Source organism: Eulemur rufifrons, chromosome 23 (assembly GCF_041146395.1).
Source record: "Eulemur rufifrons isolate Redbay chromosome 23, OSU_ERuf_1, whole genome shotgun sequence".
In the NCBI taxonomy this organism is placed as follows: domain Eukaryota; kingdom Metazoa; phylum Chordata; class Mammalia; order Primates; family Lemuridae; genus Eulemur; species Eulemur rufifrons.
Genome location: NC_091005.1, coordinates 2,887,104 through 2,902,240, shown reverse-complemented (window position 1 = coordinate 2,902,240; position 15,137 = coordinate 2,887,104). Strand labels below are relative to the sequence as shown.

The following is a 15,137-nucleotide window of genomic DNA, read 5'->3' as shown; positions in this document are numbered from 1 at the left end:
GAGCCACACAGCTGTGAACAGATGAGCAGGTATTAGAACCCAGACGTGGCTGGGGCAGGCCAGGGTTGGGATGGTGACAACCCTCAGCCCCCATCCCCTGGGCAGCGCAGCCTTGGCCTCGGCCTTGCCCGCACCGTGTAGGATTCCTTCCTGCTCCAATTTTGGCTTCTGCCCTCTCCCTGCCCCCGCCCTGCCCCGCACGCAGCTGCTCCAAGCCCGGTCGCCTGTGCGTGTGAAACTCCTCTGGCCTGATTCTCAGTTCCCACCGGATCCGGTGTGCTGGAAGTGCAGGTTTGCAGCTCTAGGACACCCTCAGAAAGGGTGTCACGGCCAAGCCAAAGGGGACGCTTCCTCTTGGCTTTTCCTGAAAAGACAGAGAGGAGCGTTCCGGCTCCCGCTCAAAAAGGATCGCAACCTGCGGTCACGTCCCTATCCCAAATCCAGGGCCTCCCCACTCCCCTCTCAAGCCACAGCTCCGGGGGACAGTGGGAGACCTGGGTTCAAGTCCCAGCCCTGCCGCTTTCTGCCTGGGTAACCTTGGGTGAATTAGTCTCTCTGAGCCTCAGTTTCCATAAAATGGGGACGAAAACAGCACCTATTTCTCACGGCTGTTCAGAATTAAACAAGCTACTGAATGTGAACGAGCCCCACGCACCCTACAAATGCCTCTTCCGTCCGAACGTGAGGACGACTGCCTGTGGTCCTAAAGAAAGAAAACTCTGCGTGACAAATCAGAAAAGCAAACTGGTTTTTGAAAAACAAAAACGTTTATTTCTGTAAACTGTCTGAGTGCAGAGATATTCCTCACAACCCCAATACAGTACAGATTTCTTCCCCAAAATGAAATGAGCAAGGAAAAAAAGAAAAAGAACTCTATAAAATGCGCTCATGAAGAACCAAGCCAATCTCATCTTTCTTTAGAAACAAAACCAATCCTTTTGCATTCGCGGTGCAGGCCTAGGATCAAAACCACCGACTTCCGGGTGGCCGTGGGGGCCGGGGCAGCCCTCGGGCCGGGCCATCCCCGCTGCTCGCCGGGACCTCGCTGAAGGTAAGGGGTCAGTTCTCAGTTCTACCTAAATTCCTGCTCCCCACCTCGGGCCTCTCCCCCTACGTCTTGTCACTTTGGGAGCCCCTGAGGTTATCCCTGAAATATTCCTCCGGTCAACTCTGGACTCCGACTTGGCCTCCTCTCCAAGCCACAAGGAAATCTCAGTCACAAAGGTGGGAACGGGGGGTTTTCAGACCATGCGGCAAAGCCCCTGCCAGGCAAGTTTTAAGGCAAAATTTTATCTTATGCGGTCCGGGCCAGACCTACACTTGTCACCACCCAGCAATGCTGTCACTGCTGTTGACCATGGAGCGTAGGCAACTCTGAGTGGGGGCGGGTGACCCTGGAGCCGACTCCGGGAGGGCGGCGGCGGCCCCATGGGATAAATGCATGTGCTTATGAAGGCTGCAGTAGCGGGCGCAGCTCGGCAGTGCCCGGGTGCCCGGGAGGTAGCGGCCCCGGCCCAGGCTGCGGAAGCCACGCGAGGTCATGGTGAAGCCCACCGGGCAGGCCTCGTCGCGTGTGAGAGAAATGCCAGGAAAAGGGGTCACCGCCGTAGGCATCTCAGATCTGATGACATGCAGGACCTTGGCATCCAAATGATTTTTCTTTAGAACAAAAAAGAGGGGCCATAAAGAAAAAGATCAAAGAAAGATGTTCCATGAGCTTCATGAGACGGGACGCAGCAGGTGCGCGGAGGGGCGGGAAGGGGTCTGGGGTGCGGACACAGGGTGGCGGGCGCTGCCTCTCGTGGCTTCTCCTCTGCCTGGTGGGCTGGTGGGCTGGTGGCTGAGGCCGGCGGTCCCCTCCCCCGGGGAGCAGGCGATGACCTTGGCCAGGAGGGCGGGGCTACTCCGTCTGGGCGTCGTAGTTGGCTCCCCCCGCCTTCTTCAGCTCGCTCTTGATGAAATCCTCCTCCAGCTCCTTGCGGTCGCTGATCACGAACTCTTTAGCGAAATTCTGCAAGGACAAAAACACACATGGTTCCTATGAAGAAGAAGAGGACGTGATCCAAGTGCGGCTCCGGCAACACGCTAGGAAGCGCTGGCACCTCAAACAGGAGCGCGCGATCACGACGAAAGCTCGGCAGCGGGGCTGACTGGCAGGGAAATACGCCTAGAGACGGGGCCTGGGTGACGGTGACACGCTGTGTCTTCCCACAACCACAGGGACGGGCCAGTGTGAGCTCTGCCACCTTCCAGCTGCCTGACCCCGGGCACGTCCCTTCAACTCTCCATGCCTCAACCTCCCCATCTGTGAAAAACCATCTTGTTGGGAGAACAATAGGTTATGAGGCTGGGAAGGCAGGTGGATGTGCTGGTAAATGTTTACTTATCACCTGACTCCCCCCCAAAAAAGGAGGAAAGCTCTGAGCTGTAGCGTTTGCCCATTTCCATGGTATAAATATTCTATGCCCAGAGGGGTTGTGTCATCATACGTGGAGTTGGGAAGAGACAGGCATGACAGGTTCTCTTGGCCCCCACTGGTCGCAATGGTGCGGGGCTTCTGGTCCCAGGTCTGAGTGACCAGCCTGGGCACGTACTGGGCTGTCCAGCCATGCTCAGCTACTTGAGGGCAGGGGCTTCGTTCTCATTCACTCAAAAAACACCACTCCACCTTATGGGGCTACAGGGCTGAGCAAAACGGCCACACAGGTTTCGCCCATGTAACCCACAGGCCTGGCACACACGAGGCACCTGGTGAATGTCCGTGGCGTGAATGAGTAAAGCAGGTGATTTGGCGAATCAAATAACCCTGAGCTATGGTGACAGGAATACAGGAAAAGCTACCAAAAAACTACAAATAACAACTCTAAAGGTCAGAAAATCATCCACATAAAAAAGTCCACAAGGAACTAATGTAAACAAGGACAACCGTCACTAAGTACTTAATGTGCGCCAGGCACTGTGTGGTCGTGCTGAGTGACACACATTAGCAAATACCATTTTCAAAACACTTCGATAGGACCAGCAACTCCCCTCCTGGAGATCTGCGCAGCGGGGTGGAGGCACACGCCCACCCACACACTTGCACGCAGACGCACACGTCACGGTGACAGCCAAACCGGGAAACCACCCAATGTCGCCAGCAGATGAGCAAGTAAACACCACCTGGTCCAGCCACACCTGGAATATTACTCAGCCTGGCAAAGGAACGAAGTCCTGCTACGTGGTACAGCGTGGATGAGCCACAAAGACGTGACGCTAAGTGAAAGAAGCAAGTCACAAAAGGCCACATATTGTCTGGTTCCATTTACATGAAATGTCTCAAAAAGGGAACTCCACAGAGACAGAAAGCAGATGAGTGGTTTGGTCACCAGGGGCTGGAGAAGGGAACGGAAGATGATAGAAATGTTCTAAAATGGGGATTGTGGCGATGCTTGCAGAGGTGTGTAAATTTACTAAAAATCCCTGAATCGTACACTGAGGATGAGTTAATTTTGCAGTATATAAATCATACCTCAGTAAAGTTGTTTTTAAAAATTCCTGTAAGATGCCGGGCGCGGTGGCTCACGCCTGTAATCCTAGCACTCTGGGAGGCCGAGGCGGGTGGATTGCTCAAGGTCAGGAGTTCGAGACCAGCCTGAGCGAGACCCCGTCTCTACTAAAAATAGAAAGACATTATATGGACAACTAAAAATCTATATAGAAAAAATTAGCCGGGCATAGTGGCGCATGCCTGTAGTCCCAGCTACTTGGGAGGCTGAGGCAGTAGGATCGCTTAAGCCCAGGAGTCTGAGGTTGCTGTGAGCTAAGCTGACGCCACGGCACTCACTCTAGCCTGGGCAACAAAGTGAGACTCTGTCTCAACAAAAAAAAAAAAAAAAAAAAAAAAAAAAAAATTCCTGTAAGATAATCGATATTATTTTCATTTTAAAGACGAGAAAACAAAGGCCAGAGGTCACAATACTTGCCCAAAGTCACACAGCTAGAAGGTCCAGGTGACTCCAAAGCTGGTATGTTACGAGAGGCACCATCTCCTTTTGGGGTAAGAAAAATGTTTTGGGACCAGGTAGAAGTGGTGGCCGCACAACATCGTGAATGTACGAAATGCCACTGAGTTGTACATTTTGAAACGGTTAATTTTATGTTAAGGGAATTTCACCTCCATTTAAAAACAAAACCAAACCAAAAAGGTCACCATTCTACCAAGAAGAATGACTGAAGCAGGAGAACCCCCAAGGTCAAGTTTTACAGTAAAAAGACAAACACCTGGCGCCCAAGCCGCCAAGAATGCTAACAGGGAGGGAGGAGGGAGGTTAGTACTTATCAGGCAGCTGATAAGTGCCGGGCACGGCCTCCCGTTCTCTCATGTAATCGCCCTCAGTATATTGGCTTTTTTATTTTTTTTAAGATAAGACCCCTGGGCTGGGCTTGGAGAGATTTGGTCAGAATGACAAAACACCCTGTCGTTCTGCCACACCGTGTCACTGAGTGTGCGTGCAAGGGACCAGTGCAGTGAGAGAACACGAGCTGAACTGAGAGCCAGAAAGGAGAACTGAGAATTCATGCATCTCTCAGCCCGAGACCCCGAGGCATGAAGGAGGGGCAGAGAGCACCCGAGCACCCAGGAGCAAGAAGCCGAAAGCTCAGGATGCCTGTAGAAGGAAGTCCAAGGTCCTCGGCTTTGTGATAGCCATATATGGCAGTATAAAGAAGTAAGAACCAGTGGCTGTGTCGGTTACCTATTACAAGATGAGGATTAAGCAGAAGTCAGGTTGATAAGGTCTAAGAAATCCAAAGTGACATGTCGATGGAGGTAACTGCCGTCCACCCTGAAACCACAGGTACGTGGGAAACCAAATTATAACCCAAATAAGCAGCAAAACAGGTGGCAGACTCTAGGAAAATATGACATAACAATAAATGTAAATGAACAAAATTACCTTTAAAAATGCTGTTTCAAAGGACAATAAAAAGCAACCCCAAGCCCTATGCCACATACCAGAAACATGTTTAAAACCACAAGATTAGCAAAAAATGATTCCATGTTATAAAAAGTATCCATATAGAAAAGTAAACATAGGCCGGGTGTGGTGGCTCACGCCTGTAATCCTAGCACTCTGGGAGGCCGAGGTGGGAGGATCACTTGAGCCCAGGAGTTCAAGACCAGCCTAAGCAAGAGTGAGACTCCATCTCTACTAAAAATAGAAAAGTTAGCTGGGCGTGATGTTGTGCGCCTGTAGTCCCAGCTACACGGGAGGTTGAGGCAGAAGAATCACTTGAGCCCAGGAGTTTGAGGTTGCTGTGAGCTATGCTGATGCCACTGCACTCTACCCAGGGCAACAAGGCAAGACTCTGTCTCAAAGAAAAGAAAAGAAAAGAAAAGAAAAGAAAAGAAAAGAAAAGAAAAGAAAAGAAAAGAAAAGAAACCATATGATCTCTGAAAAGGTTTAAAATAAACTGAATCTAAGAAGATAAAGAGGCCACCATGCAACTGGATGACCCTTTTGGATCAGCCCAATGTCCTTTCCTCTCTACCTCAGTAGGAAACAGAACGGAAGATTATTTTGTCCACAGAAGGCATGTTTTTATAGTGACTGCTTACAAGTCTTAAAGACAATCACCCAGTGATCCGATTACTGCCAAAAAGAAGGGTACAGATCAAGTGTCTTAACACAGTCAACCAGCTCACGCCTCCAGTCCTGCCTTATCTTAACATTTCATTTCCAATTTATCCTCAGGGAGACACCAGAGAAACTGTAGACAATCAAGTCCTTCCTCATTCTTCACTGAATTTTTTTCCTCTTCTAATGACCAAGACAGGCCCTTGAAACCTGCCGCTCACCCCTCCATTGACAGAGGCCCAGGGAGAGACCCAGAGAGGGTGAGCCATTCATCCCGAGGCACAGCGACGTCACGGCCAAAGTCACGGGGAGCCCCAGAGCACCTGGCCCCGGAGGCTGCCGGAGCAGAAGGAATCCATCGAGACGCCAGAGCAAGATGTGCCAGGGCGGGGCACTGTCACCTGTGCTTGCAGAAAGATTTTCTGTGTTTGTCTGGGAACATGGTGTTCGTCTCTGGCAGCTTCCAGACAAGGGACTTTTCCTTTTTTGGCCACAGCAGGACTTTTCAAAGGAAGAGGCCCCACCCAGCTCAGCCCCCATCAAAATGGGTTGGAACTGCGTAACCACCAAGTCGAAGACGAATTTCGCTCCTGTGACCGTTCCCAAGTGCACCTACGTTCGTCCCTCAAAGATGCAAAGCAGACGTCAGCCCCTTTCCTGCGGAAGGCGCGCTGGCAAAGGATGAGGCCAGGGACCAGCCGGGGCTCTGTGCAGAGTCGAGCATCGGTTTGCAAGGCTGGTGTAAAAAGTATACACACATTTCCCATCCTTGGCTTTAAATCATGCCTTTCATTTTTAAATGGCTCCCGCCTGCCTGGGTTTAAACCCCAAAGCGCTAGGAGTAGGTCTGGGCCAAATACAAACAGGGACAGTTGTCCACACGCCCCTCCAGCAGCCTGGCCCTCCCCGGGGACTCAACCTCCGCGAGCTCGATCTCCTTATCCGCACATGGGGACAGCAACAGCCCCCGGGTCGTGCGGCTGCTGTGAGGATCTCATGAGCGTGCAAAGGGCTGGGACACTTGATGGGTGTGCCCGGCACAGAGTGAGGGAGATTTTTACATGACCGTGGGCTCCTCTTCATCCTCAAGATTGTAGGGGAATTTAAGATACAAAAAAGTTCTCAGAACTGCTTGGAGCAAAGGCTGGTTCCTCTTCTCTCCCTTCCCAGTGTTTATTTTTCAGCGAAGGAAAGTCCCAGGAATTCCTCTGAATAACCAAGGCGGAGACAGGCCAGTAAATCCAGCTGCCAGGCCAGAGGCCCGGCCCGGGGTTGGCTGCGGGGGGACAGGGAGGAGCTGTCGGGGGAGAACTGTCAGGTCTACTTAGAGCGTCTGGACCATGGTGTCTCCCTGACCACCATGGAGAACCCGGGTGTCGGGGGGTGCAGGGGAAGCTCTGGGAAGAAAAAGGTGAGTGGGGACTCTTTGGGGCAGTTAGATCTGTGATATCAGGGAGGAGAGGTGATCTTGGTTGTATCTAAAGACAATGAAAGCTAAAGCAATTCATTCTTCCCACAAACACGTGCTCATTGAACACTTATTATATGCCATAGACTCTCCTAGGCTCTGGAAGTCGAAATTCTGGTATTTATGGGCCTCTCTGAGGGACTGAGAGCAGAAAAAGAGGAGCAGGGCCCTAAACCCCCTGAAAGGAGAGTTCAATGGCTCTGGGCCCCGGCTTCCATCTCCGTGAAAGAAGGCGGCTGCACAAAGGGTCTCCCAGGGCTTCCCCACCGGTGGTCCCGGGACCCACACCCAAGCCTCGGGAGCACATGGACATGGACAGAGTTCCACCGTGGACGTCAGGGTCCGAGGGGCGCTGGGGAGAACGGCCATGGAAAAGGCGGCTTTGGGCTCAGAGCACGGCTCTCTAAGCGAAGGCTGAGCCGGCTCCAGGCCTGTCCCAAATCCTCGCAAAAAACGTAGGGGATAGAATCTCTTCTCCCACGTGCATGAGATGGGGCGGGGGGCAGACAGACACGTGCTGGCCACAGTCATCTGCCTTCCCACCCAGTGCAGGAAGATTAATTATAAACCAAAGACCCTGCAGTGCTGAAGGAAAGCAGTCTCATGCACGCTGCGTCTTGCTAGGAGAAGGGCCGCCTCCGAGAAGCGTGGGCCAAAGGAAAATGCACCCCACACGGCTGCCAGCCCCTCCCGGCCCCACGCTGCCCCTCCTACAACTGTTCTAAAGTACTTGAAAGACCAAGGTTTTTTAAATCCTACCAGCAAGGTGTAATTGACTCAAAAAGAACAGGTTGTTATAAGAGGCATGAGTCATCATAGAAAATGGGGGAAAAACAAACAGATCAAAATGGCACCCCCGAGCGTTTGACAGATAAGGGAGCAATGGCACCTGTGTCACCCTCACAGCTCAGGAGTGACGTGATCCTGCTTCCCTAGGGAGAGAACAAAGGACAAGACAGAGGCACACGGCTACGATCCAGGTAGGCCCGGGGTGAGCATCTAATGAAGATGGAAGGAGGAAGGTCTGGCGTCCCAAGAACACGCTGTGACTAGGCTTGGGACAAAACCGAATGGGGGCAGTTGTTCCTATGCCTGGAACCCTGACACCTGTAGGGCTACCAGCATCTTTAGCATTTGGGCAACTGCCTAGAGTCTAACCCTCCTCTTTCCTAACCACAGATACATACAGAAGCCCAACTCCACCTTGCCTGATTTCAGACTATTGCTTCATCTAGCCCAGGGACAGTGAGAATGTGGGAAACATACTCTATTCTCCCCTCCCATGTCCACAGCAGACATCACAAATCAATCCTGGCACTTTCCCCACTAAGTCTAGGCTTAACCTCAGAATCCTTCTTAACCCAGAACTCCAAATAGCCCATGCCTGCTGATCAGTTGATAAGCTAGAGATTAACTCCAGGTTCAGGTCAACTTCTGCTCAGTCAAAACTGTGCCTAGCACTTCTTGTTCCTCAGCCACAACCCTGTTTGGGAATTTTTCCCAAAGAAATAACAGAATTTTTTTTTTAAATGACAACACATATACTCAAAGAAGTTCATTGCCAGTAAATACCAGACCATTTCTGTCTTTCAATAAAAATTGAATAAGTGAACAGTATCTGCGTCGAACCCTTTATGTACACCAGGCACTTATCATATGCAGTACCTTACTTGATTTTCACAATTCCATGCATTAAATATCATCTCCATTTTTCAGATGAGGAAATTGAGGATCAGGGAGGTGACGCAGCCAGCAAAAAGGTCACGCGATTAACTCCACAGCAAGGTCTTTAGGAGGAGCAGGGACACATACACACCCCCCACACGTACACACACAGGAGCAAACACACAAAGTGGGTATCAGACTTACATGTGTTGTGCTACATTCACAAAATAGTATTTGGTCATCAAAATTACAAAAACTGAAAACATATTTGTGAAATGTTAAGAGAAGGGCCACAGTTGTGTCTCTGCTATCACAAAGGCCGCGTAGAAACCCGGGCCATGGGGCGGGGCCCCGCGGCAGGCAGGGAAATCTCTGCGTGGCGCGGAGGGTGGCGCCGGCCACCGCGCTCCTTCATTGCGTCTGAGCGCTTTTGCAAACCACACGGATTGGGGTAAAACCACCAACCACCACTTTGTCTTGGGAGAGGAGGAAGAGTCGGAGCCTGGGCTTGCTCCAGAGGGGAATCTCAAAAGGCACAATGTCCAGGGACAAAGGCTGGCCAGAGGGGACAGAGGTGGGCAGCGGTACCGGAAGCGACGGGACTGAGAGTGCGGCAGCCTCCAGCCTCCACCCGGCACGTGGAAACGCGCGGCTCACGCAGGAGGCTCTCTGGGTTCATTTCGTCCGGCCCCTTCAACCAGGACCTGTACGTGTCCTGGCCGGGTGTCCTCACGGCACGGCGACTGTGCACTGGACTGACTGTCGGGAACCACCGCGTCAGGGCATCAGGAGGCCAGCTGCTGGCAGGTGACCCGGGCAGGTGCAATGCTAAGGCAGGCCGGCTGGCCAAGGGCTGGCACCTGGCCTGGAGCTTAGCGAAGGGCAGGCAGCCCACAGCCTGCTGGGCAGAACCGTTTGTGCATTAAAGTGGCCTCATTTACATGCTAGGCCCAAACCCAAGGTGTGGGGCTCTCCCCTGCCCCCTAAGAGCTTTTCACACCTTTGGTAACAGGAGCACCAAGCTGGCTCCTCCACTCTCCCGTTTAAAGTCTTCCCAGAGCCCCCACCCCGCCACGGCTTTAAAGTGGTCTCTGATCCCTCGCCACAGGCTTCTGCCTCAACACTCAGCGTGGCTCAAGAATGCATCCTCTCCAAGCCTCAGTTTCCCCATCTGTGCATTGGGGGTGAGACAGCACCTGGCCTTGCATGCGTGGTAGGTACCTGGTACCACCATTCATAGGCCGCTGGGGAGCTTTCCATTTTTCACTCAGGTAGTTTGTGTTTTCAAAATATATGAGAGGAGCCACAAGCAGCCCTGCGGGGCACGGCCCAGGTGACATGCATCGGGACCAAAAGGCCCTTCTGGCTTTGAGACTACACCTCCTTCCATGAGCCAGTGGCTTGAAGAAGTGTAAACACCCCAGGTGAAAACAAGCAGCTGAAAGCCCTGGGGCAGTGAGGCTCCACGGCTAGTCCCTGGAGACCCGGGAGGCAGCTCATGCCCTGCAAAGGCGGGTGGCGGCCGTGCAAGTCTCATTGCCCGGAGCTGCGTGGGCTCCCCCAGCCGCCCCCCCCAGCTCCCACTTCTGCTTTCCACTGAAGCAAAAGCAAGGCCTTTGGAAATGTCACTCGCCCCAAGTCCCTCCCTGGGTGTAACCGGCTTCCACAGTTGAATTCAAACCAAAGAACAGTTACTGCGCGTTTGTTAGCGTCTGTCCTAGCAATACACAAAGAACCTGCACGGATAGCTTCATTTCTTTGCTGTTTCAGCACCGTTCAGGCGCTGGGAGTCCCGGGTAGTACAGCAGCCACGGCTTGGTGAGCCGCCTGCCCTCAGGGGCTTACTTTCTAGCTGGGCACTTAGTTACAATTCCTGGAACCTGGACCATAGTGGAAACAGATATAGAAGCAATGAACTCCGATGGAGGCTGGTAGGGGTGTGGGGTAAAGAATCAGGGTCGGCCAAGCATGTGATACCAGCATTTTGGGAGGCTGAGGTGGGAGGATCGCTTGAGGCCAGGAGTTCGAGGCTGCAGTGAGCTGTGATCATGACACTGCACTCCAGCCTGGGCAACAGAGTGAGATCGTCTCAAAAAAAAAAAAAAAAAAAATCAGGGTTTTGAAGGATGAATAAGAGTTTACCAAGCACCAACACTTTGTCTTTCTCACAAGTGAGAACACAGAAATTCTAGAGAGAAAATTACTTGCCCAAGGTCCTACAGCTGTGCGCTGATGAAGCCAGAATAGGACTTGAGTCTCACTCCCCCCGAAGCCCAGGATGTTTCCCATTTGACTCAGCAGCACAACCGTGTTCAGTTTCCAGTTTAAGAAAGTTTCCACCATCGAGAAAGATGGAAAACCAGTAAATTTAAAAACAAATGTACACGGGCGACACGAGTTTATACAACTCGTATAGCCGTAGACCCGCGTCTACACAAGGAAAGCGTCCACATTCCACTTACGGCCTCTGACCGGTCTCCCTGGTGCGGGAAGACTTTGGAAACTCGTGGGGAGGGGATGTGACTGAGTCGGGGCCCGAGACCACAGTGTGGCTTCCAGGCTTAGCCCCACCACGTCCACCCCTGGGCAAGGCATGCCACTTCCTCGGGTCTCAGGCTCCGCATCCGGGAAAAAGAACAAATGATTTAACATGCGGAAAGCCTTCAAAGGGTGTCGGGCACATAGCAGGGACACGAGCTACTGTTACTGATGTATCTTCCACACTGGTACACAAAAGAGGTGCTCAGAGGGGAGGGCTGGGCACACCTGGCCCTGGGTGGACGGGATCCCGTATTTAAGCCGACCCTGCTTCTGGGCTTAGAAGCATCTGGAGAGACCCTGAGCTGCGGGGTCTGCTCCTCTCCTGAAACGCTGTCCCCCCACCCCCACAGATCCTCGGAGGACACAACCTCTGTCGTTCTCTTTTCCCAGCGCTGGAAGCTGGACATGCCCTCTGGGTACTTGGCTCTGGGAACCCTCATATTATGTTAAAAAATAAATAACAGCATCACATGAGTAAAACCGTTTTGCAAGACAAGCACGATGCATCATTGGCCGGGTCTGGCTCTAAATCAAGGTAGCCGGGCCCCGGCACAGGGCAGGTCGCTGTCAGCAGCCACCGCATTGTCCCAACAATCTCGTGAAAGACACAAGAACAATGGGGCCGATGTTCTGTCCCGGGCACCAGCCGGGCACTTCTGTGTGGCAGACGGCAGCTGTGGCGCGGCGGCCGTGCGTGCTGCGTGCTCAGCTCATTCCGGGGACTCAGGTCTGGGTGCCACAATCGCCCAGCCCACCGCACCCAGCAGCCCCTGTGGCCCTGTGGCCTGGCTGGCACCTGTCTTGTTTCCCCCCAGCCACAGATGCCTCTCGGGTTCTCAGCCTGGCTCTGAACACAGACCCAGAGTCGAACCTCCTGACCATTCACGGGTCCAGGGTCTCGCCCCGGCTCTGTTGCTTGTTGGCTGTGGGTTCAGGGCAGGGCCTATCACTGGTCTGAGCCTCAGTTTCCCCCTATGCCGGCACACCTAAGTGGCAGGCCACAGATGAAGTATGGATTGTCTCAAGTTAGCACTGGCAAGCGTGGGTGAGGCCAGGACCTTTCTGTGTTGCTGACAGCTGTGACTGTGGTCCAGGCCATTTGCAAGACAATCAGGCAATATTGGGGAACAACAAGATTCACACCCCATAGCTCAGCACAGGTATCTACCATCTCCTAAGGAAATAACCCACAACGTAGAAACATTTTCCACCCAAGCTGTGCGTCATGGTGTTGTCTAAAAGGGAGAACTGGAAGTAACAGCTACTACTTCCAGGGTCATTACCAGACGCTGTTCTAAACACTTTCTCTGTATTTGTTTGCTTAATCCCCACAGCAACCCTAACAGTCAGACGCTACATTAGACGTCAGGTGACTGGGGCCCAGAGAGGGTAAGAAACGTGCCCCAGGCCACACAGCAAGTCATGAGGCTGAATGTAAACCCACACCATCTGGCTCAAAAGTCAACCACTGCACCATACTGCCTCTTTGTCAAAGTCAACTAAGGTTCTTTGTTAAAGGTAAAATGCCTTCGTAAAAAAATTACCCCATTTTAAAAAAAGAAAAAGAAAAATCGGCCGGGCGCGGTGGCTCATGCCTGTAATCCTAGCACTCTGGGAGGCCAAGGCGGGCGGATCGTTTGAGCTCAGGAGTTCGAGACCAGCCTGAGCAAGAGCGAGACCCCATCTCTACTAAAAATAGAAAGAAATTACATAGACAGCTAAATATATATATAGAAAAAATTAGCCGGGCATGGTGGCACATGCCTGTAGTCCCAGCTACTCGGGAGGCTGAGACAGGAGGATCGCTTGAGCTCAGGAGTTTGAGGTTGCTGTGAGCTAGGCTGACGCCAAGGCACTCACTCTAGCCTGGGCAACAGAGTGAGACTCTGTCTCAAAAAAAAAAAAAAAAGAAAGAAAAATTTTCATAATATGCTGAAGTAGAATATGACACAGCAACTCATCCAATTCATCACTTCACAGATGAGGAAACTGAGGCCCAGGGAGGGAGAGGGACTTGCCCAGGGTCAGACGGGTAGTCAGTGGCACACAGGGCACCTCTCTCGGTTCCAGTCACTCTACCTCAGTGACATGCAATCAACTTCCACTCGCCACGTTTCCTACAAAGCACGAGGATGCGTGTGCATTACTTTATTCCAACGGAAGTCAAGGGTCTATTCATACCATAATCTTAAAACTGAAAGTGAATCCACTTATTCTTCACATGGAAACGGTGGCAAAAGGCAGCTGGAGAAGTGACCCAGTCCCCGGGACATGGAATCCGGGTGGCCCACCCAGAAGCTCCCTTAGAGAACATCTGGTCTGAGTGTCCGTTAGGCAGAGGGAGAGCTGGCACATGCCAGTCTCGGCATGACTTTAGTGACCGTGGGAAGACACCATCAGACCAGCGTAAGGACCCTTTGTAACCCGAGTGGCTGCATCTGCAGCTGTAGTACAAACGTGAGGGCTTGCAGCGGCTTCAGATGATCAACAGAGGTGGAAAATGCAAATGATAAGGGTCAAGAGATGACACTGCACCTGCAGTTCCTTCACCCACCAGCATCCCCTTCTCTTAACAACTGGGATGGCACTGCAGCTGCCAATCCTGAACCCGCCTCCTGCCCCACAGGGTGTGCATGTGACCCAAGCTGGGCCAATCAGGGTCCTCTTAAGGGATTGATGGACAGTGAAGGAAGAGGCCTCTCTTCTTCTGGGATCCTGACCCAAAGGACCACCGACCCAAAGGACCACGGTAGCCTGGACCTTTCCTCCTGCTGGGCAGAAGTTGCCTGAGGCCAAACCCAGAGAAAAACAGAACTGAAGGAATGAGATGAAAATACTACTTGAGCCCTGGATCCAGCCACACCTGAAGCCAAAACCCCTGCACTTCCCAGTTCCAAAGGCCAGGCAAGTCCCCTTTGTGCCTCAGCGTATTTGAGCTTGCAAACAAATGAATCATAACTCCTCCTCCCACCTAAAGCTTCCTACCAGAGAATCAATTTCCCCCAATCTCCCCGGCCGCAGGCCCACTTCACCCAGCTGAGAAGAGTTCTGGATTTGGAGGAAGCTCTGCAGAGTGCTCGGTGGGTACGAGGTTTCCTTTGGGGGTGGTGGGAGAGTTCCGAGACTAGGTAGTGGCGATGGCTGCACAGTGCTGTGAATGTGCTTGATGCCACTGAAGTCTACACTTGAAAATGGCTGAAAAGGTAAATTTTACGTTATTATATTTTACCTCAATTTTTTAAATGGAAAGAAAAAGGGAACTGCAAGATTCAAAAGGCCATGCCCAATGTGCTGAGCATTTCCGCAGTCCCAGGCACCGTGCTAACCCTTTCAAAAGGCGATCTGATGACCGGGCGCGGTGGCTCCCGCCTGTAATCCCAGCACTTTGGGAGGCCGAGGCAGGAGGATCACTTTTGGCCAGGAGTTTGAGACCAGCCTGAACAACATAGTGAGACCCCACCTCTACAAAAACCAGAAAAATTAGCCGGGTGTGGTGGTACACACCTGTAGTCCCAGCTACTGGGGAGGCTGAGGCAGGAGGATCGCTTGAGCCCGGGAATTTAAGGTTGCTGTGAGCTACGATGACGCATACCTTTTAAAACTGATTCCCACGACTAATAACGCCAGAACAGAACCCCATACCTCCTGAGAATGTATTCTAAAGAAACAATTCAATGGAAGAGAGAAAGGAGCTGCGTGTATTAAAATGTTGCTTGGAACAATATTTATAAAAAGAAACATTGGAAGCAACTCAAGAGGCCACGCGCAGGGGAACATTCAGTACATTACGGTGCACCTGTGAAGTGGGACAGACTACAGAGAAACACTAATTGCAAAGACAGCGC

The 15,137-nt window shown here is 52.1% G+C and overlaps 1 protein-coding gene across 1 annotated transcript in view; it reads right to left on the bottom strand.

Moving 5' to 3' along the window:
* Positions 1-774: 774 nt before the first annotated feature.
* COTL1 (coactosin like F-actin binding protein 1) overlaps positions 775-15,137 on the bottom strand; it is a 38,300-nt gene continuing 23,937 nt past the window's right edge. The window contains exon 4 of the mRNA XM_069456285.1: positions 775-2,011. Within this exon, the coding sequence (XP_069312386.1) occupies positions 1,901-2,011 (111 nt within the window). The 3' untranslated portion in view covers positions 775-1,900. The remainder of the gene's footprint in view (positions 2,012-15,137) is intronic.